At 43.0% G+C, this 22,113-nt stretch overlaps 1 protein-coding gene across 5 annotated transcripts in view; it reads left to right on the top strand.

Annotated features, from left to right (window-relative positions):
- Positions 1 to 2,742: 2,742 nt before the first annotated feature.
- SENP1 (SUMO specific peptidase 1) overlaps positions 2,743 to 22,113 on the top strand; it is a 40,548-nt gene continuing 21,177 nt past the window's right edge. Inside the window, exons 1-12 of one of the 5 annotated variants that reach the window (XM_053291258.1) lie at positions 2,745 to 2,918; positions 5,842 to 5,916; positions 6,003 to 6,054; positions 9,279 to 9,409; positions 11,387 to 11,471; positions 13,332 to 13,491; positions 17,158 to 17,329; positions 18,139 to 18,242; positions 18,334 to 18,584; positions 18,894 to 18,948; positions 20,423 to 20,461; positions 21,806 to 21,890. In XM_053291258.1, coding sequence (XP_053147233.1) covers positions 6,051 to 6,054; positions 9,279 to 9,409; positions 11,387 to 11,471; positions 13,332 to 13,491; positions 17,158 to 17,329; positions 18,139 to 18,242; positions 18,334 to 18,584; positions 18,894 to 18,948; positions 20,423 to 20,461; positions 21,806 to 21,890 — 1,086 coding nt within the window. In that variant the 5' untranslated portion in view covers positions 2,745 to 2,918; positions 5,842 to 5,916; positions 6,003 to 6,050. Of the gene's footprint in view, positions 2,919 to 5,841; positions 5,917 to 6,002; positions 6,055 to 9,278; positions 9,410 to 11,386; positions 11,472 to 13,331; positions 13,492 to 17,157; positions 17,330 to 18,138; positions 18,243 to 18,333; positions 18,585 to 18,893; positions 18,949 to 20,422; positions 20,462 to 21,805; positions 21,891 to 22,113 lie in introns of all 5 variants that reach the window. The other 4 variants (XR_008315287.1, XM_053291259.1, XM_053291257.1 and 1 more) reach the window with 4 other exon arrangements.

Raw genomic sequence — 22,113 nt, 5'->3', positions numbered from 1 at the left:
TTCCTGTATGATATTTATAGCTGTTATGCCCAGCCCCTAGACAGCTGGCTTTCCTGTACCTCTCTTTTATTGGTGGATATAAAAGTCACAGCCTTACATTGAAAATGTCATGTTGCCTTGCAAGCTAATTTAAAGGTCCAGGTCCAGATTGTCTCTTATAGGAAGGCTTCTTTTACAAAACAAAGATTTCTTTCCCCTCACTGGAATGGCACAGGACACAAGAGAACTGCCCGCACCCCCAGAATAAAAGGAAATTGTATGAAAAAGAAGTAAATTCAAGCAAGTGAAAATGTGCTGTAGGAGAGAGCCTGTAGCTCAGTGGTAGAACATTTGTTTGGCACACAAAAAGCAGTATATAAATATTCATAGTAGTAGAAAATCCTAGATTCAATTCCTGGTAGTTCAAACTAGAGCTGAGAAAGACCCCTGCCCAAATCTTCTAGAGCAACTGCCAGCCCATGTAGCCCAGGGATGCTCAACTTCAGCCGTCCAGATTTTGTTGGAATACAATTCCCATCATTCCCTAGGGATGATGGGAGTTGTAGTCCAACAATAGCTGAAGGGCCAAAGGTGCACACCCCGGATGCAGAGAATACTGAGCTAGATGGACCAACAGTCTGATTCTGTATGTGGCAGCTTCCTATGTTCCCGATGTACTGTGAGCACTAAAATCCAAAACCCAGCCTTCCAGAAATACTTCCATTTGTAATGGAAATTAGGTTTGTAATTTGTACAAACCTAATAATGTATTAGCAGAACTGGGCCTTAAGAAAATAAGATGTGTCCCCCCCGCCACCTATGACATCTACTTATGTTATATGAAAGAAACACACACAGAACAAGATGCATGTACATATATGATAATGATACAGTGCTGCAGAGAATGTACACATGTAGTTATCATAGAGAATACCTTATTGGACAAGTGCTGTCAAAGCCACCCTCTGAGGCTGACCTTGAAGAGAACAAACTCCTTCTCATGGGACTGTACAGGAGTAAAGCCCCATTGAGAAATGAGTTAATCATTTCCCTCCTGGACTTGCACACAACAATCCATCATCATCCTTCCTCTGGAAATACATTAATGCTTGCATCTCACACAGCATTGCCAAAAAATGCATAATAGAACTACTTTCCTCCCAACCCGCTTGCCATACAGTGATGACTATGACCATGCAGCTCACTCCAATGCATGTGCATTCAGAAGCAAGTACAGATGTGTTCAATGTCACTCAGTCCCTAGCTAAGTTTGCACAGGATGGTAGCATTAGATTACTTTTAAAAAAAGGATTTGTATGGATGATAAGAAGGGGGGGAAGGAGAGGAGAAATGCCAGTGTTGGAGGAAAAGACACCTAATAGCACCTTGGTGCACAAGATGTGGGAGAGACCACCAGAGGGGGCCTTCTGGTTTGGAGATCAGACTCATATTAAACTGGGGTCAAGACCTTCCTCAAAGTGAGGTTAGCCCACTGTTTTGTATTGCAGGTCCTGGTTATGACTTCCACAGGGGCAGACTACTCAAAAACATCTGTATATGCTGCTCAAAAAGAATGATAAGTAACCTATTGAAGCCAGCTTTTAAAATGTGATCTGTTCATAGGGGAAGAATATGAATAGGCCCTAACTGAATGATGAGAAAAGTTTGGAAAACTTTCCAGTTCTGCAAAATGAGCCTGTGTGGAGAAGCCATTTCACCTACCCCAGAGTCATATCCCATGTGGTTCGAATCCCTGCTGGTGTGTTTCCCAGAATATGGGAGACTCCTATATCTGGCAGCAGTGATATAGGAAGATGCTGAAAGGCATCATCTCATACCGCGTGGGAGGAGGCAATGGTAAAACTCTCCTGTAAACCTCTACCAAAAACAACCACATGGCTCTGGCGTCGCCAGGAGTCGACACCAACTCAGCACAATCTTTCCTGCTACCCGACCCTTCGACCTTCCTTGGCCATCCCTTCCCCTTCCAATTGCGGACTTAGCCTGGTTTTTGTTTGTTTTTACTTTGTAATGTTATTTTAAACGAAACCCGTTAAACATAAAAATGATTTTTAAAAAACAATGGAGAAGAGGCCTATATTATTAGCTAAGAAAGCCTAACAAAATCCTAATAGAACCTCCATGTTTAGGGGATGGAGCCGCTCTGGGAAGAGCAGAAGGTTCCAAGTTCCCTCCCTGGCAGCATCTCCAAGATAGGGCTGAGAGAGATTCCTGCCTGCAACCTTGGAGAAGCCGCTGCCAGTCTGTGCAGACAAGACTGAACGAGATGGACCAATGGTCTGACTCAATATATGGCAGCTTCCTATGTTCAGAGGCAGGATACAGAAGACAGAGCATGCTGGGGGTGGGGACGACATACAAGAGCGGAGGGCTACTGCCTTCATTCATACCCTGCGGCTTCCGAGCCTCCGCCACCCAGGAGACACAACAATGGACTAGATGGACCTTTGGACTGATTTAGCAAGCCAGAGCTGGAGCAGCTTCTTCTCAGCTAGGCTGGGGAGACCACTAGCAGGCAAACTGGTCGCTTAAGAAATCCCGTGTGAGTATTATATAGGATCGTGGCATGCATAATAAAAAGCATGCGACTGCGCCGAACACACAGAGGCACCGCCGCCGAGAAGGATTTCTCCTGGCGGCGCATGCGTGGTCCTTCGTCCTTCCAATTCCCTCCGCGGATTCTGCCCCGCCCCCCGCGTTCTCTCCCACTCGCCCCCGGCTGCTTCCTTCCCGGAAGTAGAGGCGAGAGAACCCGCAAGGCGCTTCCGTTTCCGGTTGCTTTGACGTTCCCGCCTCTTCGAATCCGGTCTGAAAGAAATAAAGAAAGGAAGAAAGACGCCTCAGCTGGGTGCGTCAGAGTCGCGCTTCTCCTTTCCCCGCTTCGGTTTCTTCTGCTTCGGCCGTCGTCTTCGTTTCCGGTAAGTGTGGCGTCTTCGTACATCAACTAGGAGAGCCGGCCTCCCCTGGCTACGAGCTCCTGAGGCCCGACTGAGCCCGCCGTGTCCTTTAAGCAGGCAGCCGTCGTCTCTCTCCCTCTCCCTCTCTTTCGGCGCTCCGCCTTAAGGCCTCGCTTGCAGCTCAGTGGCTGAGAGTGACCTACTGGACTGCGGGCGGGAAAAATCCTCGGTCCAAAACTCATCTCTGCTCTGAGCTGGCGTTGCCCGGTCTCAGGGTTTGTCCTGGACTTCCAGAACTGGGTTTTCCTGATGTTGTTTACTTGAGAGTACTTAATCGGCCTCGCTCCTACCACATACCTCATGCCCACCCCCAAGAAGCGTGTATAGAATTGCAGCCTTGGAAGTACTTTCTCAGGCTTTTTAGGAAGGAATTGTTTTCTTGGTCTCCTCCCCCCGCCCGCCAGTCTCCAAATAGGGAATAACCATAATACTGACCTACCTTTATAGGCTTGTTAGGATTACTGAGGAAATAAGTGTGAGCCCTTTGAAACACTCCAAAGATACCATGTAAAAGTTGTTATTGTCATCCTCCTACTGTAAACACTTGTTTCTGGTCACCACCTGCAACTAGTGTATTTTCCTGGCTTTCCTGACTACCAGTCTCTTTGCTCACTCTTTTGGGGATAAGGGTGTGCCACCTTACTCTACCCTGCTGTTCTCATCAGTGTGCCCCCCCTTCTGGTAAATTAGGGTACCCTGATAAAAAGCAGGACATGACGATTAACATTTTGGCAGATGCAGTTTTTCCACACCTGTATTGTGCCATAACAAGAGCTATCTGCCAAAGTTTCTCCTACATAGCTGCTAATGGAGCTCTGTCACCTGTTGCATCTAACATCATTCTAAAGGGGGTTCAAGTAGCTCAAATTTGAAAGTTGCAACAGGATGCTTTCTTAACTTTTTGTGGGGTGGGAACAGTGACTATTGGTGTGATGCTCTAACACTATTAGGTAATGAGGCTTGTAGCTCATCACCAGCTGGCTCTTCCCACATTCGAAAGAGACTCCAACAAGATAGCATCCAATATCTGTCAGTGATGTGCTCAAGCATCAAGCTTCTGCCAATTCTATTTCTGGCAGGGCATCTGTGCCCCTAAAAATTGCAAAATGAGCAATCAGGGGGAACTTTCCCTATCACTGTAGCTAGGTGTTGGGAAAAGCTTTCCCTGCTTAATTTCTCAGGTGAGGAGGCCTGCTCACCCATTTGATATAATCAACCATATTCACAACAGTTACCACACCAGAAAACTGCCCCATAGGTTTATCATCTCATTCTTTGATGTTTATCTTGAATCTGTTTTATAATTGCAGACCCCACTCCAGATTTCTCTGTCAAGTCCCCTCTCCCCTACTGACAAACTGCTTCGTGGGCCTAGTGGGAGAAGGTAGCTGTGAACATGGCAGCATATATAAATGGCGTAGCTTTGTAAGAACTTTATCCTGAATAAGTGCAGAAGCTAATAAAATGGCTCATGCTGCTTAAAACTGGTCCAGCAAGTGTCTTGTGTGTGTAGACTAGAGTAGGAATATTGGAGGTTGGGAGGGAAGACCACAATGAATATTTATATATGCTTTTCAACAAAAGTTCCCATAGCGGTTTACATAGAAAATAAATAAATAAATAAATAAATAAATAAATAAATAAATAGAATTGTTCCCTGTCCCCAAAGGGCTCACAATCTTTAAAAGGAAACATAAGACAGACACCAGCAACAGCCACTGGAAGGATGCTGTGCTGGCGATGGATAGGGCCAGTTGCTCTCCCTCTGATAAAGAGAATCACCACTTTTAAAAGGTGCCTCTTTGCTCAGTTGGCAGGGGCCAGCACACCCAACAAAGTATGTGTAATCCTAGTCAACAACTAACAATGTGTTGTCCTAGTCTTTGATCCAGTTAAGTAGTTACTATGCATTACAATGCAGAACAATAATCATAATGAACTATTACATGAGTTGTGACATCCTGAAAAACTAGTTTTGCTGACTTTTATTTACATCAGAGGACATGTGAAGAGGAGGCGAGTGTGGTATAGATATTAATTTCCCTTGCTCTTTCTGTGATTGAGTATAAACAAGTTGTATTTCAGAGGTACTATACATGTGTGGCCTTATCAGTTAGACTGATATCCTTCTAGTCAAAGGATTAACTGATTGATCCTTTTAAAAACAGTATTACTGCTTTCTCCCACAAAGTGGAGTTCAGTAATTTAGACCTATACATGTGAGCTGGGATTCTTTGTCATTTTTATGACAATATTCTTTTTTATGAGGGCAGGGGAGGCATTTTTGGAAAAAATATCAATGTCTATTAGTTTCTCTCAGTGCTTAACTTTATTAACTATTAAAGTGTTAGAGATTAATCCTAGCTATCTCTTTCTCCTGATCTTTAGTAATCTGAGGGTAAGGATGTGCAGGCTAGGGTGGTGAGCTGAATGTGAGAAAGTAATAGACTTAAGGAAAGGAAATATGAGTCATGAGGCTTCTCAGTTTCTTTCTGTTCTTCTTTCTGTATTACGCAATGTTTGTTTTGTCTTGCCTAAGCAGTTTGTCATTGATATAATCTACCATGATTCCCTGGGATAGGGTAAGCTATAGGTCTAATGGTTGATATGTCTAATATTGATATTCAGGTATAGTATGGAACTATAGCTGCATGATGGGCTGCACACAAAAATCAGTAATCTAGGAACATGTATAATGTAATTTAATTATCACTGCATCCTTGTTTAATTAGAATTAGTGTCTGAAAGAATCATAACTTTTGTTTTTTAATTCTGCCATTTGAAAGACAGCAATAATTGTTTTAAAGAACACTCTTTCACTCTTAATTGTGAAAGTCGATGTCTTCTTTTTCATATGCTGCTCAGTAATAATGTATGTCCTCAGTTTTTCAGGAAATACCATTGCCTCGCCCTCAAGCCACTGAAACTTTTCTCCTGCCCTTCTGACTTAGGAAATGAGGTGTTTATATAGGCAAAAATCACATGGGGGTTGGTTTTGAACCATTTTTTGCAATACATTTGTTATATATCTTGCTTTCTTCTCAGGTACCTGAAGCTTATGTCACCTGAGTCAGTTATGTGAGCAGTGTAGAAATGGGTGAGTGTCTGGTGCACCAACCCACTTTGTTTTACAGTCTCTTGTCATTATAAAAACTGCATAAAATAGAACTTGTCAGTAAAATGTTCTATCTTCATGTACATTGATATGTTGAGACCCAACAAACCACTCCTAAGAGCTCTTCTGGTGACCCAGCTGTGTATAGGTTTAAGCATTAGGGTCCCATGCAACTAATGCTCCCGCTTTGGGACTTGCCCTCAGTCCTGCAACTGCTGATTTTCCTGCCTTTGTGTTAACTGCCTGGGTAGAGAACTGCCACGTCTTCTCTAGGCCAAGTGTGCCACATCACTTCTGGGGGGAGCAAGGAAGTGGTAGGGCCCAGTATTCCCTCTAAAAGAGATTCCCAGATGTTAACTACAACTCCCATAATCCCCAAGCAAAAGCCAAGGCAGCTGGGGATGCTGGGAGTTATAGTCAACAACATCTGGGAATCCTTGTAGGAGAGAACACTGGTAGGGTCCCCTCTTGATTTGCTTGTACTACATTTTATGTGCCTTTCTAGTCTGCAGCTACTGTGAAGGCAACAGCAAGCATACACTGGACATGTACAACAGTAGAGGAGCAAGTGGAGAAAGAATGTCCTGGCAAGTAGGAGAGGATTCATCACCTCTTTTTCCACTTGTCAAATGTAGACCAGATGTAGGTTGCAGTGGCACAAGTTTTGCTGCCACTAAAACCAGGATAAAACCAGTTCTGCTGCCACTAAAAGCAGCCTTTCTAGTCTGCAGCTACTGTGAAGGCAACAGCAAGCATACACTGGTCATGTACAATAGTAGAGGAGCAAGTGGAGAAAGGATGTCCTGGCAAGTAGGAGAGGATTCTTCACCTCTTTTTCCACTTGTCAAATGTAGATCAGATGTAGGTTGCAGTGGCATAAGTTCTGCTGCCACTAAAACCAGGATGAAGGTTGTGGTCAGTGAAAGACGGCGATTTATTCTCTATTTACTGTAGTTTCATGTTGCTTCTCATACTCTGAATGTGCCTACTTTCTATTATCTTTTTGTTTTCCTTTTTAAATTATGTAAATTGTTCCTTTGAAAAGTGAAAGCTTGTCACTATTGTTCACCATACTGAAGTGACAGTCGGGCTGATTCATGGTAACTTGGCAATCTTCATTGGAAGCAATTTTATTCCAGCTGCTGTTCAGCTTTTTGAGGCAAAGGTTTTCACAATTGACATATGGTAATCACCTTGAGTTCAGCTATGCCTCATTTTGGGCAATCCAGTCCAAATTTCTTAGGGCAATTTTTCAAGTCACAAGATGTGTCCCCAATGTGGTAGTAAGACCTGAAGCTGGTCTCCTGAAGGTCAAGGCCAAAATATGGTATGCTATCTTTACATGTTGGGTAAAACTAAAATACATCCATCTTGTTTCGCTCCACTGATGTTGTTTGGTGCTTTCCAATCGACTTGGTGTTTCCAGCTGGAGGCAAAGCTCTTAATGTATAGTTTATCATAATCATAAAATAAAATATTTTATTACTTTTAGGATATGAGTGGGCCAAGGAGACAAAGTACAGGATAAATGATATTGAACATCAAAACAGCATCTAGCTATTTGAACCTGGAAAGAGTAAATTGTGATTCTGAACCAGTGAACCATCTCTAGTCTAACAGCCCCTAGTTATAGAAGAGCTTTTACTTTGGCAAGGTGCAATGTCTTGCCTTTGGCTGTTTTGTTTGGAAAGTACTGGGACATCCAATATAGTGAAAAGTATGCCCATGTGATTTAAGTTCAGTTGGGTCAATTGAACATATATTTTTTCATTGCAAGTTTTATAAGACAAAATGGAAGTTTTTTATTGCCCATCTTTTATTGTCTCTTCCCAGCTGCACTGAAGCATTCTATCTTACTAATTTATTTTCAGACCAGAATACAATAATTAGTCTCAAGGTGGTCAAATTCTGTGTCGTTTTTTTGTAAGATCAGGTACCACCTTTTTGGCTCTTTTAAACTTTTTTACAACTTTTAATTTGTAAGTTATTGGTATTAACAATTAGCTTGGCACCACCAAGTAACTATAAGATATTGTTGATGGAGCAATGTATTATTATTCCTTGTGTGTAAATCTCGTATCTGGTCTCTGACCAAAATAAAGACTACTACCACTGCTGCTACTACTTCCTCTCCATTTTTACCATACTGTTGCTAAGGTACCAGCAAGGGACACTTGCAGTTGTTGGGTATTAGAACGTTTGGGCTGGTTGAAAGAGCGCATGATGATGAATTTAATAACGCTGCATAGTCTACAAGGAGCTTCTCTTGCATGCCCTACTGAAATGAAGGGAATTTCTACAAGAGTACAGGTGAAACTCGAAAAATTAGAATATCGTGCAAAAGTCCATTAATTTCAGTAATGCAAATTAAAAGGTGAAACTGATATATGAGACAGACGCATTACATGCAAAGCGAGATAAGTCAAACCTTAATTTGTTATAATTGTGATGATCATGGCGTACAGCTCATGAAAACCCCAAATCCACACTCAGAAAATTAGAATATTACATGGAACCAAGAAGACAAGGATTGAAGAATAGAACAATATCGGACCTCTGAAAAGTATACAGTGTACTGTGCTTGATTGGCCAGCAAACTCGCCTGACCTGACCCCATAGAGAATCTATGGGGCATTGCCAAGAGAAGGATGAGAGACATGAGACCAAACAATGCAGAATTGCTGAAGGCCGCTAATGAAGCATCCTGGTCTTCCATAACACCTCATCAGTGCCACAGGCTGATAGCATCCATGCCACGCCGCATTGAGGCAGTAATTGCTGCAAAAGGGGCCCAAACCAAGTACTGAATACATATGCATGCTTATACTTTTCAGAGGTCCGATATTGTTCTATTCTTCAATCCTTGTCTTCTTGGTTCCATGTAATATTCTAATTTTCTGAGATTGTGGATTTGGGGTTTTCATGAGCTGTACGCCATGATCATCACAATTATAACAAATTAAGGCTTGACTTATCTCGCTTTGCATGTAATGCGTCTGTCTCATATATCAGTTTCACCTTTTAATTTGCATTACTGAAATTAATGGACTTTTGCACGATATTCTAATTTTCCGAGTTTCACCTGTATATTTGTGCCATTGCGACATTCCTAATCACGTACATGGAACTTGGAGAGTTACTCGGTTTAGATTGTATAAACTTCCTTTCCTCCTGGGTGTCATTACTGAAGAGCTCTCTTCTTTTAGATGAAACTGCTGATTTTATGAAGATGGATGCTGGAGACTATGTATTAGCTAATCACACTTCTGTATTCAAGACCTTTCCTCTACAACAAAATGCTCTCTCAGGGGATCAACTTCCAGTGTCTGGCAACAAGGTTTGGAGAATTGGTTGCTTGTGTGTATGTGAGAATGAGAATGCAAAGATTTGCTCAGAAAAAGGTGCCTAACTTTCTAATGTGTCAGTATCAGGAGAAATGATCAGTACTTGCTCTTCAAAAGTTAAAATGTTAAATTTCAGGATTTATCAAATGTGGTGAACTTGGGGAAAATATTGGTGTCACTCCAGCAATTCAAATAGAGAGTGGCTGTTTCAATCGTAGCCTAATCTATTTGAAGCTCCTGAAGCTCTGTGACAAACTGGTGCATCCTATAGGATTTTTTGCTGTCACAGAATATGTGTGGCTTTCTAGCAATGAGACCAGCTGTCCTTGCCCTTACTATCTTGAAGCCCAAGATGTGGGGATGGAATCTTTTTCCAATACTTTCCCATCTCTAAAATTTCTACTTGGCTGCTTGAAAAATATTTGAGTACAGTGTAGGGAAATTAATGTGGTGGTGGTGTGTTTTTTACTGTATAAATGCCAAATGGAATCACAATCTATTTAGTAGAGATGTGCCCAGATCATTTTGACGCCTCTTTGAAGAGGCACTGAAATGATTCAGCTCCCTGCAGCCGAAACGTTTCGGCAAGGGGTCCCCTTAAGAGGAGGCAGGCCTACCTTCCCCTCCTGTGAGCCTCCACAGTCCTATTGCGGCACTGTACTCCATAAAGGTCCACTGTGACAGCAGCAGCCTCTTTTAAGGCACCTGCCATGGCAGCAGGATGCTGCTCCCAGCATCCCTCACGCGGCATCAACATGCAAATGGCGCCAACACCATTTTCATGCTGACGCTGCACAAGGGATGCTGGGAGTAGCATCCCGTTGCAGCGGACGCCTTAAAGGAGAGAGCAACACAGGCTGCTGCTGTTGCGGTGGACCTTTATGGAGTACAGTGCTGCAATGGGGCTGTGGAGGATCTCAGGAGGAGCAGGTGGGACCTGCCTGCCTCTTCAGGGGACCCCTCCCTGCCCCCTGGGATGTGCCTAAAGTATTTCATGCACATCCCTACTATTTAGGGCATCAGGAAAAGGTGTACATTAATTTAAAATTGAGAATTTTTTAATGCAAATGAGGGACAATTGGCATGGGATTTTTTTTCCTGGAAAACGTACATCTCTGCTTGAAGTTTGTGATCTCGCTGACTGGGAAAAGCAGCAATAGTTCTTTTTTAATTCACTTTCAATTCCTTTCTCAAATGTCCAGTCCTTTCAACACCATCTTTTACTTGTCTTCTGCCCCTTTATTCTCTCATTGACTCCATAGTTGTCCAGGTCCAAATTAAATTCCATAAAGTATTATAGTTTTCACCTATTAAAATGTGTTAACTATCCTTTTGGATTTTGAAATCACATATATGGTCCTCAGCATATTTTGGTTTTGCAGAATTCTAGATGTCATATATATACGTGTGTGTGTGCCAAAGGGCTTGTGCATATGTATACCAGAGGGCTAACTGCTGTACTCCCAGCCTCCCTGAAAAAACATCATGGCATGTACCTCCCTGCCACCCTGTTGCCCCCATTGTCTGGATATGACCGGAAGTCTCCCGATGCGCCAGCATGAGTGCCGGTGCATTGGTGACTTCCAATCATATCTGGGCAGCAGGGAGGTATGCTGCCACCCCAATGGGCTTGGATTAAAACAGATGCTGGCGGGGAGGGGGGAAGCGGTGGGAGGGGTAAGTACACCCTCCCCTGCTCAGAAGGTTAGACACACACCACCACCCGCCATCGAACCAGCAGATTATCATTGCTGCAGTCATTGTAAGATGCCTGGATAACCACTTGGTTGAAAGATAGGATGTACATTCTCCAAACAAATAATATTGTAACTCTTACTTGCACTGTTGTAAATAATGCTTCTTATTTAAGCAAAGTTGCATGGTTTATCTGTTACACCCCAGAGCAGTTGTTTTTTTGAATGATTCTTATATTTATATTCCCCCCCTAATTTTTCTGTCTCTTTGTTCAGTTTGTACCAAACAAGTTTAGCAGTTTGGAGAGACCTTTCACTTGTTCAACTGGAAATGCCTCCTGTAGTCTTAATTACTGTTCAGGTAAGGCAGGCTATATTGGCTCCGGTTGAGGGCTACTTAAGAACCTTAAAATATGTACAGAGTATAGCACCATAGTGAACATATTTTGTCAAATACATATTCCAGGTTTAATTCCTTCAGGGCCAAACTGCATGTTTTCTAAACATGTCTCTGACCTTGATGAGCTTAGCTTTTCTTTACTAAATAACAGTAGTGGTAGTGGGGATCTAGACTTCAGTGCAGGGAGCGAGGCATTTAACCCTTTCTCCTTACTGTAGTCCCAATCCATATCCCTCTGCCACTATTTTGTAAAGAAAAGTTAAGCATGTCAGGGCATTGCCATGTTTAACATAACTTATATAGTTTGGTCCTTATTCTTGAGTCTGCTGTTCTAATAGAAAAACTCACTCTCACCAGAGCAAACTGGATGTGTTATTCCTATTGGCATTTTGTGGTCTCCGGTGGTGTTTATCCTTTTTGGGAAAATTATTGCTGTTTGGCTTAGTTTTATAAGTAAAAATGACTTGCAATAAGAATGTTAATATAAAGCAGAGGTAGCCAACCTCTGTATTTTCAGAACGTACTCGGTTCTCTGGACTAGTGTCAGAAGGGTTTTCTAAAGTGCAGACTGATTTCGGTCTCCAGCACGACATTGATGCCATCAAACAGAAAGTACTTCAGTTTTAGCTGCTCCATTGGGCTACATAACACCAGCATTGTTTCAGCTGCACAGGCCACAGACTCATTTCTGGTTTCAATGCAAGGGGCTGGTTATGACCTTTACAGCCCTAAATGGCTTGGGTCCAATGTACCTGTAAGACTGCCTCTCCCATATATGAATCTGTTCACTCCTTGTGATAATCTGGGGAGACCCTCCTGCATGTTCTGCCTCTTCTGGGAGGATGGTTGGTGATCATGCTCTTTGACAGCACACAGGTTGTGGAACTCCTTGCCTTGGGACTTCTACCTTGATCCCTCAATTTGATGTTTTATGCATGCCTAAATCCTCGCTTATTTAAGGCCGCTTATAATTTTAATAATTTTAAAAACTTGTTTTAATAACTATTTTATTATATTGTTTTGTGTCATGTATTTTAATCTGTGACTTTTAAATATTTAAAATTTTGTACACTGCCTAGAATGTACATATTAGGCAGTATAAAAATATGATAAATTCCAATAACTGCATCCTAATGACTTCTCCTGTTTATCACTCTGCCGTTTTCTTGTTTCGCTTGGCCATTGATCTTTGTGATATATATGGATAATTAGTATTGTACATTAATGGTTTGTTTGCTTTTATTATTTTGTGCCTTGGGCGTAGTCAGAAAAGCAGGAAATACTTTAAATACATGCACTCAGACATAGCCGTATTTACAAATGCATACACTTACAAAATCCAAAGGGATGCAACGTATGTAGCATTTTAGTATAAAACATCTATTACTAGCAGAACTGTGGGAACATCTTGTTATACCTTGCTTAAAGTTTGGAGACCACTTAAAATTGCCAGAATTGGCACATGGATTTCAGGTGTCCATCCATTTGTTAATGTGTGAGATGTTTTTCTTTCAAAAGTGGTTGTATTAGTAGGGATCACTTCTAAAGCAGTCATGCAGGTACTCCTTGAAAGCTTGGCATCCCAATTTGCTTAAAAGTACGGCACACTGGTTGCCAATTTGCCACTGCAATCATTTTTGGGTTTCTCATTTGAAACCTCTGTAATCCTCTTCCAGCTACTCAAGCAAGTGTGTGTGTGTGAATGAATGAATCCTCTTGAGGCCAGTGATGCTTGGAGGCAATGAAATGGTTTTGTAATTGATAACTGGGGTGTGAGGCTATTGCCTTCTCACTTACTGTTCAGTACTTCTTTCTTGGCAGAAGTTCCATCCCCGGAGAGCTATCAAGCAGCAAGCATGCTAAGAACATTTGAAACAACTGCCAATGGACAGTGGAGGAGCTGTGTTCCTACTCTGGGTCCTGCTTTGCAGAAGCCTAGAGCAAGTCGGAGTGCATATTTTGAAACTCGCAAAAGCTCGAGGTAGGTAAAGTTTCATGGGCAGAGGAGTGTTTTGTGTGTATAGATTTTTATCAGTTTCCATTTTATTTTATTTTGTGCTGTATCCTAACAATTCTGTGCAAAAGCATGAATGCAGGTGATCTTCCCCATCCCTCCTTCCCACAGCAACCCCTGCAAAAGCTGTTCTTGAGGCAGTCTGGCCTTGGGAATGGGGGGGACAAGGAATTTCCCAAAACTGGGTGCATTTACCTTTCATGAGTGGAATAGGCCAAGTGAGACTTGTGAGTCAGGATATGGTCATCACTGGATTGCCACAAAGTAAGGCAGGAGACCTGTAGTAGAGCATGAGGATAGCTGAATCCTTCTCAAGCTGTTTTTTTGAAAATTTTTCTCCTAGTGGAACTGACTAAAAGTGACTACCACTGGCAGGAAAAACAGCTTTTAAAGAAGCAGGTTTGGGGAGAATCTGTTGGGGGAAGGTTTAGTTTCCCTTATTCACCTGTGCTTTGAATCTACTCCCCCAGCCCCCTTCGTCTAAATGAATCCTGCTTCTCAGAGACTTGTCTTCTAAGGAAGAACCCCGACGTGAAGCGATACATTTTCTGAACCCTATGGGGAATTCAAAAATACTTTAACAATTCACCAATAATCGGAGGAGTGTCCGATTGCCTTGGGGTTTGCCCTGGATGCCTACCACCCACCTGACTTTTGTGCCCCTAGGTGCTCCACATAGGAGATAATGGGCTGGTTCGAGTCCCATTATACCCTATGAGAAAAATACAGTAATTAAAAATATTACAAAAACTAATTAAAAATCATAGAAGTGTCTAATTGCTTTGGGGTTTGGGTGGTAGTTAGCACCCATGGGTGTTCCACAGTAGGAAATAATGGGATGGTTTGAATCCCATTATACCCTATGAGGAAAAAAATTAAAGAAAGTTTCAAAAATTCATAAAAAAAATCACATGAGTGTCCAATTGTTTTGTGGGGTTGGGTGGTAGGCACCCATGGGTGCCAAATACCACCCCACCCACTTTGGGAGGTTCAAACCGGTTCAAATTGAAACCAAACTGGGGGGTTTGAGCAAAACCAAAACCGAACCACCACCTCCTGGTTTGAACCCGGTTTGAATTCGAACCGAAATGGGCAAACCAGTTTTGTGCACATCCTTAGTAGTAATAGGCTTGAGGGGGGACTAGGCCTCTATTAGAGTAACTGCTTGAAAGGTGAGCCTCTCCAAATAAGGAAGAAAGCCCGGGAGAATCAAATCCCTGTGGCCCAATCCAGAGTAGGGATGTGCAGAAAACCGGTTTGCCCAGTTCAGTTCGAATTCGAACCAGGTTAGAACCAGGAGGGGGTTGCTAACCCATGGGGTACTGGGTTTTGTTGTTTCTGAAGTGTTCTGAGTGTAGATTCTTTGGTAGCATATAAGATTTTCAATGACATACCATGAATCCACTCTCATCTGCTAACCTTAAAGACACGTAAACTTCAAAAATCACTTAAAAATCAGCCCTTTGCCCAATTCCTTTCAAATAATTCTGATAGCTTCCTGGCCCCCCTTGGGCACTACCACCCACCACACTCTGCTCTTGGACACCCCTTTCCCCCTGACGTAAAGCTATACATTTGCTGACACCTCCATGCTTCTTTATGGAGAAAAACCCTAAAGATGCATAAACTTCAAACATCACTTAAAAATCAGCCTTTTGCCCAATTACTTTCAAATAATTCTGATAGCTTCCTTGCCCACCTTGGGAACTACCACCCACCACACTCCACTCTAGGACACCCCTTTCTCCCTGACGTGAAGCTATACATTTGCTGCAATCCTCATTATTCTCTATGAGGAATTCCAAAATAATTTTAAAATTCACCAATAATCAGAGGAGTGTCTGATTGCCTTGGAACTTTGTGGATAGTAGGCACCCCTGGTTGTCTACCACCCACCCCACTTTTGTGCCCCTAGGTGCTCCACAATAGGGGATATGGGCTGGTTAGAGTCCCATTATACCCTATGAGAAAAATAATTAAAAATATTTCAAATATTCATGGGGTGTCCAATTGCTTCGGGGTTTGCATGGTTGTTGGCACCTATGGGTGCTCCACAATAGGGAATAATGGGCTGGTTCGAGTCCTATTATACCCTATGAGAAAAAATTAAAAATAATTTCCAAAAATTTGTAAAAATCCGTATGAGTGTCCGATTGCTTTGGGTGGCAGGTACCCCTGGGTGCCAGCTACCATCCTACCAATTTTTGGATGTCTGAACCGGTTCTAACCAGTTCGAATCGAACCACCCCCTGGTTCGGTTCAAATTCGAACCTGCAGCTCGAACCTGATGGCTGGTTTGGTTCGAATTCAAACCTTCGAACCACCCTGGTTCGAATTCAAACCGGTTTGCACATTCCTAATCCGGGGGGGCGGGCGGGCAGGGTTTTATAGAGGAGAAAGGGAGGGATGTGTTAGTGTTCTTCCCTGGAGGTCTGTTAGTAAGGTCTGATCAGCAGCTAATGTAGGAAAAGGGGAGCCTAATAGCCTTGGGCTGGGAACCAACTGGAAGTTCTTTACCTGGAAGTAAGTAGGAAAAATAGGGGGCAGTTTAGCTACACATCAGGGAATTTATTTTTGTTTACGTGCTTGGATCTGACTGTATGGTTCTTGTAATTCCTGGGGAAGGGATTTATTTGAACAGAAGTAGTGATTATTGATGCTCTGTTTTCCTTATCATCCAGTTATTAATAAATCCTTGTTATAGAGCCTTGCTTGAAGGGAGGGGTTTTCCATTTTACTCTCCTAGAATATTCCCTTGGAAGGGTGAATCATCTGCTCATATAAAAAGTGGATGCTGGCAGCCTATCCAGAACTCCTCAGAGCTAGAGGATGGATTTTGTATCTTCCCTCCACACACCGCTTTGACAGTTACACCTGTACTGGTCAGAGCCTTGTGGAAAGTGCAAGCAGCAGTCATACTGATCCCCACCCCAACCCTGTGAGTCTGGTTCTTCAGCCTGATGGAATTAGCTCCACATTGGCTCCTGCTAGTGCTATTGGATCCCCTGTCAGAGGGCAAAGGCTACTATCCTGACCCAGAATAACTACACATGTCTACCTAGAGGCTGAACGGGAAATCCTGACAAACCTCAACTGCTTTCTGGGACCTATACAGACTATTGGCTTTTCACTAGAATTTCACAAGCAGAATATAAGAAAGATCTTTCTGCAATGGTGCTGATTAAGAGGAGTAAAGCCTTACACTACAAAATTTGGAAAAACCCTGGGCTTTTCCACATGGGGTCAGAACAGGGCCTATATGCTGATACTCTCAAAGAGCAGGCAGCCTACACCATCCTGAGTTTCATTGCTTATCTTTGTTTGTTTGTTTGTTTCATTTGTGAGATATGCTGTTTTTCATCGGCCACAGTTAGTTTCAGACCTAGGGAATCTCCTCCCACAGATAGGGTAAAGGTGAACATTAATAGCCCTGCCTTTAGAGCACAAGTAGGAGGAAAAACTGGCTCCAGGCTGTGCTCTCCTCACTGGAGATGGAAGGCTTACCTGGCATCAAAGTATGAGGAAGTGGGCTGTTCTGGTATCCTGCTTGGGTTCGCGCAGTATCTAGAAATATAATCTGAATATCTTTATAATATTTTCTAAGTTGATTAATGTTTTGTACTTCTTCTGCAGCGGAACACCAAATTCCTTTGTAGGGAAATCAAACCACCATTGCCACATTTCTGCCTATGAAAAATCCTTTCCAATTAAGCCTGTTAACAGTCTGTCATGGAGTGCTTCATGTCGTCGGAATTTACTAAGCCCCAAAAAATCCCAGAGGAGATTCATCAGTACGGCAGAAGAGGTAAGTGAAGGGGAAAAGTGTAGGGTACTTGAGAAACCTATGTAGGAAGAGTGCCCTGTTGTTTGTTTTGGTGGTAGGGAAGACCTCTGCACATTAACCATCTGTACAGATCTAACCACCATCTATATAATGTAGCCCATGAAGTGGAAATAAAAGTGGCACAGTGATTGACTTGGCTGCTATAACGTCTCAGGAGGGTGGTACAAGGAGTTTTTGGCTGCTATTGGATGAGTTCCTCTGATCTTGGAGGGTGAGCAAGGTATTAGGCAAAGGAGGATGGAAAAAACAGGGCCTTAGAAGGCAGTTGCCAAGAAAAGTATTGTGAATAGGGTCCTAGGAAAGGAGGTTTGGAAGAGGGAATGAACCAAAGAAATGTTGAGAACTGCAGAGGGAGCAAAGCTCAAGTTCACACATTGACTTGAAACAACCAGTCAGCATTTTAGCTGATTGCTATTTTCCTCTGCAATACTCTGGATTAGGAGTAGAGAATTACCTTTAGAACAACTAGCTAGGTGTGTTTTAGGCAAGTGAGCAAATGGCACCATATCTTCAACATAAGATTTGCAAGTGCTGGGGCCAATGGGGAAAATTTACTTTCTTGACACACATCTACTTTACTATTAGTTTCCTCCAAGGTCCAGAGATTTGTGAATAAAACTGGGCTTTGCCCCTCAAGTGGATTATAATTGTTACAGAACCTAAATCTGTCTCTTCAGTGCTTGTAACTACCATAACAGAATTTGAAGATTCCTAGTCGTAGTGCAGAATATTTTTATGGCTTGTAAAGAATGTGGCTATTTTCTCTGCAGACAGTTCGAGAGGAAGAGAAAGAAATCTACAGGCAGCTGCTTCAAATGGTTACAGGGAAAAAATTCTCGACCTCCAAGTCATCTTCACTGTTGCCTCTCCACCTGTGAGTCTCTGAAGTATCTTTACTGACTGGTCATCAGCCTTGTGTTCTCAGTTTGTTTTTGAAAGCTCTGAACTTTTAATTTTGTGTTCAGGCCCAGATATGCAGGTTTCACTAAAAACCTTGTGAAAGAAACTGAAAATAAAAGTAGGATACCATCTGAAGTTTATGGCATCACTCCAGTTAATCGGTCAACCGATGTTCTCAGGACTCAGGGACAGCCTTCTTATAAACCACTGCCACACCCTATGCATAGTTATCCCTCACGCGTTACCTTTGAGCCCAAGGACACCAGTACACCAGTTCAGCAAAATAATCTACCATCATCAGATGTGCAGCCTAAAGGTAAAAGCAATAATAAAAATTATTAAGATCTCTGGTTCACATCCTGACATTGAGCTAATGGGAGCATGTTCTGCTTGCACAAAGAGGGAGGGGTAACTTGCATCGGTGCCCCCTGAAAAATATGTCCTAACAATTCAACAAATTTTGAACCTCAGTCCAATGCTCTCTACGTGAAATAGCAATGACTCTTGTAAAATGGAGTTACACGTATTGGAAGTAATGGAGACCAAGAAATATTTCTGGTTTATTTTAAAATAAGCTTATTTAAAGAGTAAGAATAAACATTGATCTGTTTTGTGGCCAATTTAGGATCCGACTCTGTCATCATGCTCAATGGCCAAGACTACAAATCTCCAGCTCCAAGGTGAGTGTGTTTCCTGACTTGTGAGGAGGGCTAGGATTAAGAGCTCTGTTATGCAAAGTGGACACACAAACTGTTCTGTGTGCATCTCTTACCTAAATTTCTTTTGATAGTCAAGTTTTGACCCTATATTGGACAGGTTAGACATTTTGGCCAGATGCCAGTTTCTAGGAGGGGATCAGTGAAGCTCCTGATCCCACCATAGCTGGGCTTCCATACTCTTTGGGCAGGGATGGTAGGTCCCAGCTGGGTGAAGCTCCTTGACAATTTTTCCTCAGTTGCAACAGCAGTGTTCTCTTGCTCTCATGGCTTGGCTTAGCTTTTCAAGCTGCAGCTTTACATCCACAGGTGCTCTTGCTACATTTTCAGGCTATTGGATATAGGGAGATAGAGAATTGGGAGTCAGGGCTACATATGTCTGTGACCGATCTCCTTGGCCATCTGCCTGGAACGTGTTGCTCTCTAGCACTCACTAGTTCTTCAGACTTCTTGCAGCAGCATGGTTTCCAGTGCCACCTGGTGAGGCATTCCCAGCACTGCATCTTTGCCAGCCCCCAGCCCCTTGTTTAATATGTTCATGCAGCCAGTCCTTGTTTATCCTCTGACCCCAGTGGGTTCCCCAATCACTCAGGGTCATTGTAACCTGAAATCTCTCTTGATTTGGTTTCAGTAGGTGCATCTGGACTGAATTACTATTTTTTGTTCATTTTCCATCTGATAACACTGCTCTTCAGTTGGATTTCAGCTAAAATTAATACCTATTTCCATTATAGAAGAAACAGTAATTCAGGTTGAATATCCCTTATATGGACTGCTTGGGACCAGAAGTGTTCTGGATTTCAGACTTTGGATTTTTGAATATTTGCATAATTTTCTCTAAGTCTCTCTACTCCGCCCTGCTTCTTTGCTCCTACCTGCCTCCATTACGGCCCTTTTATTTGCATGGCAAGAGCCCCCCCCCCCAAGTGCTTCACATACCAGTGCTGAGGGGGTCTCGGCTGCTCACCCTGCGGGCCCACTCTGGGCCACCTGCAACACTGCTGCAGAGCCCTTGTTCGCCGGTGCCCTTTTTTCCCTGGCTGGAGGGAGGCCTCCAGAGCATGTGGATGCCACCAATCAGCTGTTCGGCAGCGTCCAGGAGCAGCAAAGGCCTCAGGCCTATTTTGGAGAAGGCGGGGAAGCATGCTCAGCAGTGCCTCCACTTCAGCTTTCCCCAGCTACCTCTCGCTGGCCACCAACAACAGAGAGACCGGCATACCCGCAACCCCTGCTTGCCTAAATAGGTTTTAACTGCATGTTAAAAAGCAAAATTGGGAATCTGCGAGTGAGCTGAGGTGTAGGTAGGTGTGTGTGTGTGTGTGTGTGTGTGTGTGTGTGTGTGTGTGTGTGTGTGTGTGTGTGTGTGTTATGGCATGGTGTCCGGATTCTGGAGCATTCTGGATAATGGATACTCAACCTGTACTACTTCTTCTTTCAGCATCCCTTTCTTTGAGGCTGAGTTGTGGATCAAAGAACTGTAAGTTTTTATTTTTCTTCTGTTCTGTTCATACAATCAATATATGATTAGATATGTTTTCTCTTGGTTTTTAAGCAAGCTACTTCCTCAGCTGTGGCCCATTTGAAAAACTAAAATAATCTTGTGACACTTCTGTTTTCCTTATACCTTTTGATTCCTTGCTTTAGTTGGGTAGGTGTTTGGATTATCTATTTTTTAATGTTTTGCTGCAAGTAAGAGAAACACCAAGCTTTCAATTTTGTAAAAAGATCTTCAGCGTAGCTTGTCATGAGGAGTGGCCAGAACTAGGATTCATTGTGTGATGTTCCACAGACACAAATTCTTGATCACTGCCAGATATAGCTGAGGGAAATCTCTAGGATAGTCTGGGATGCAAAGTCCAGCTTTCAGGTGATGTTACTTGAAGACCTTTTTTGCTCACATTCATGGTAAGACAAGAGAGTTGCATGCATACCACCTTAAAAAAACCCAAAAAACTCAGTAAATGATGCCTTGCTGTAGCTGCTTTCAGAGACTGAGGATCAAGCCCACCATTAAGTCTAGGTGGTGCTTTCTGGACCTTTCCTACACTGTGAAGGGGTAGCCCCTTTCTCAGTTGCTGATGCCAGGGACATCTCTGTGGGTTATCCCCAATCACTAGCTCTGAGGCAGGACAGATCTGATTTGTTAGAAAAAGAAGACACGCCCATTCAAGGCTGAGGAGGATAACCCTGTCCCAGTTCTTTCTGTCCTCGCCAGCTCCAGGCAGCAATCCTGTTTTTCTCTTCTGATTATCTTTCAAAACTCTTACCACTTACTACTTTCCATATATTAAAAAAAGGAAAAGAAAACCTACTATCGGGGATCTTTTTCCTCTTACCCTCATCTCCTCGGCCCTTTCCCCCTCCTCACTCTGTCTGCCCTTTGTTGTATGGAGCACGAGGCCTGGTACAGAAGAATTCTGGTACCGAAGGGAGCATGACAGAAAGTTTTTGGGCTGGGCAAGTTGAGGCCATTTGGAGGCCTTACAACCGAGATAGCAGCATTGTCAATAGTGGTAACGGCCGCCAAAGAGCCACCCATGCCGCTTCCAAATACAGCGTCGGTGACGGCCACCTCAGAGTTCTGCACGTGCTGCACGTTCCCGGGACAGTGGCGAATCTCCCGCCTCTAGGCCGCAAGACTCGCTCCTCAGTGGCCCGGTGTGTGTTGCTCCTCACACAGATGGCCAACAGGAGCCTAGACAAATAGAAGGCTTTAAGATGGATCTGGAAATGGCGTTGTGTTTCTCCTTTTTGTGCTATATATTCTTCTGCTAGTACCAATGGTAAATGCTCATCCTGCTGTATACAAACAACTTTCCAGGACAAGTGTGTACGATTCTCGAGCCCGTGAGAGATGGCGGCAGATAGAGGAGCAGAAAGCTTTGGCATTGCAACTGCAGAGCCAGGTAAGAGGCACACATTTAGCTTCTTTGTTTGGATGAATGTTGGATCTAAATCCAAGCTGGGAAGGCTTCTTGATTTTTTCCCCAGACACTTGCTTTCTACGCATAATAATGATTGGTGCAACTGAAGGCCATAAGAAAAAGATGAATATCTATTATTGTTGCCACTTGGCTCCTGTGAAGTTCATCGTTGTTACAATTCAAAATGAACTAAAATCAAGTAAAA

This window comes from Hemicordylus capensis, chromosome 2, assembly GCF_027244095.1.
Source record: "Hemicordylus capensis ecotype Gifberg chromosome 2, rHemCap1.1.pri, whole genome shotgun sequence".
NCBI classification, from domain to species: domain Eukaryota; kingdom Metazoa; phylum Chordata; class Lepidosauria; order Squamata; family Cordylidae; genus Hemicordylus; species Hemicordylus capensis.
Note: the sequence above shows the minus strand (reverse complement) of the source record. Positions and strands in the feature narration are given on the sequence as shown.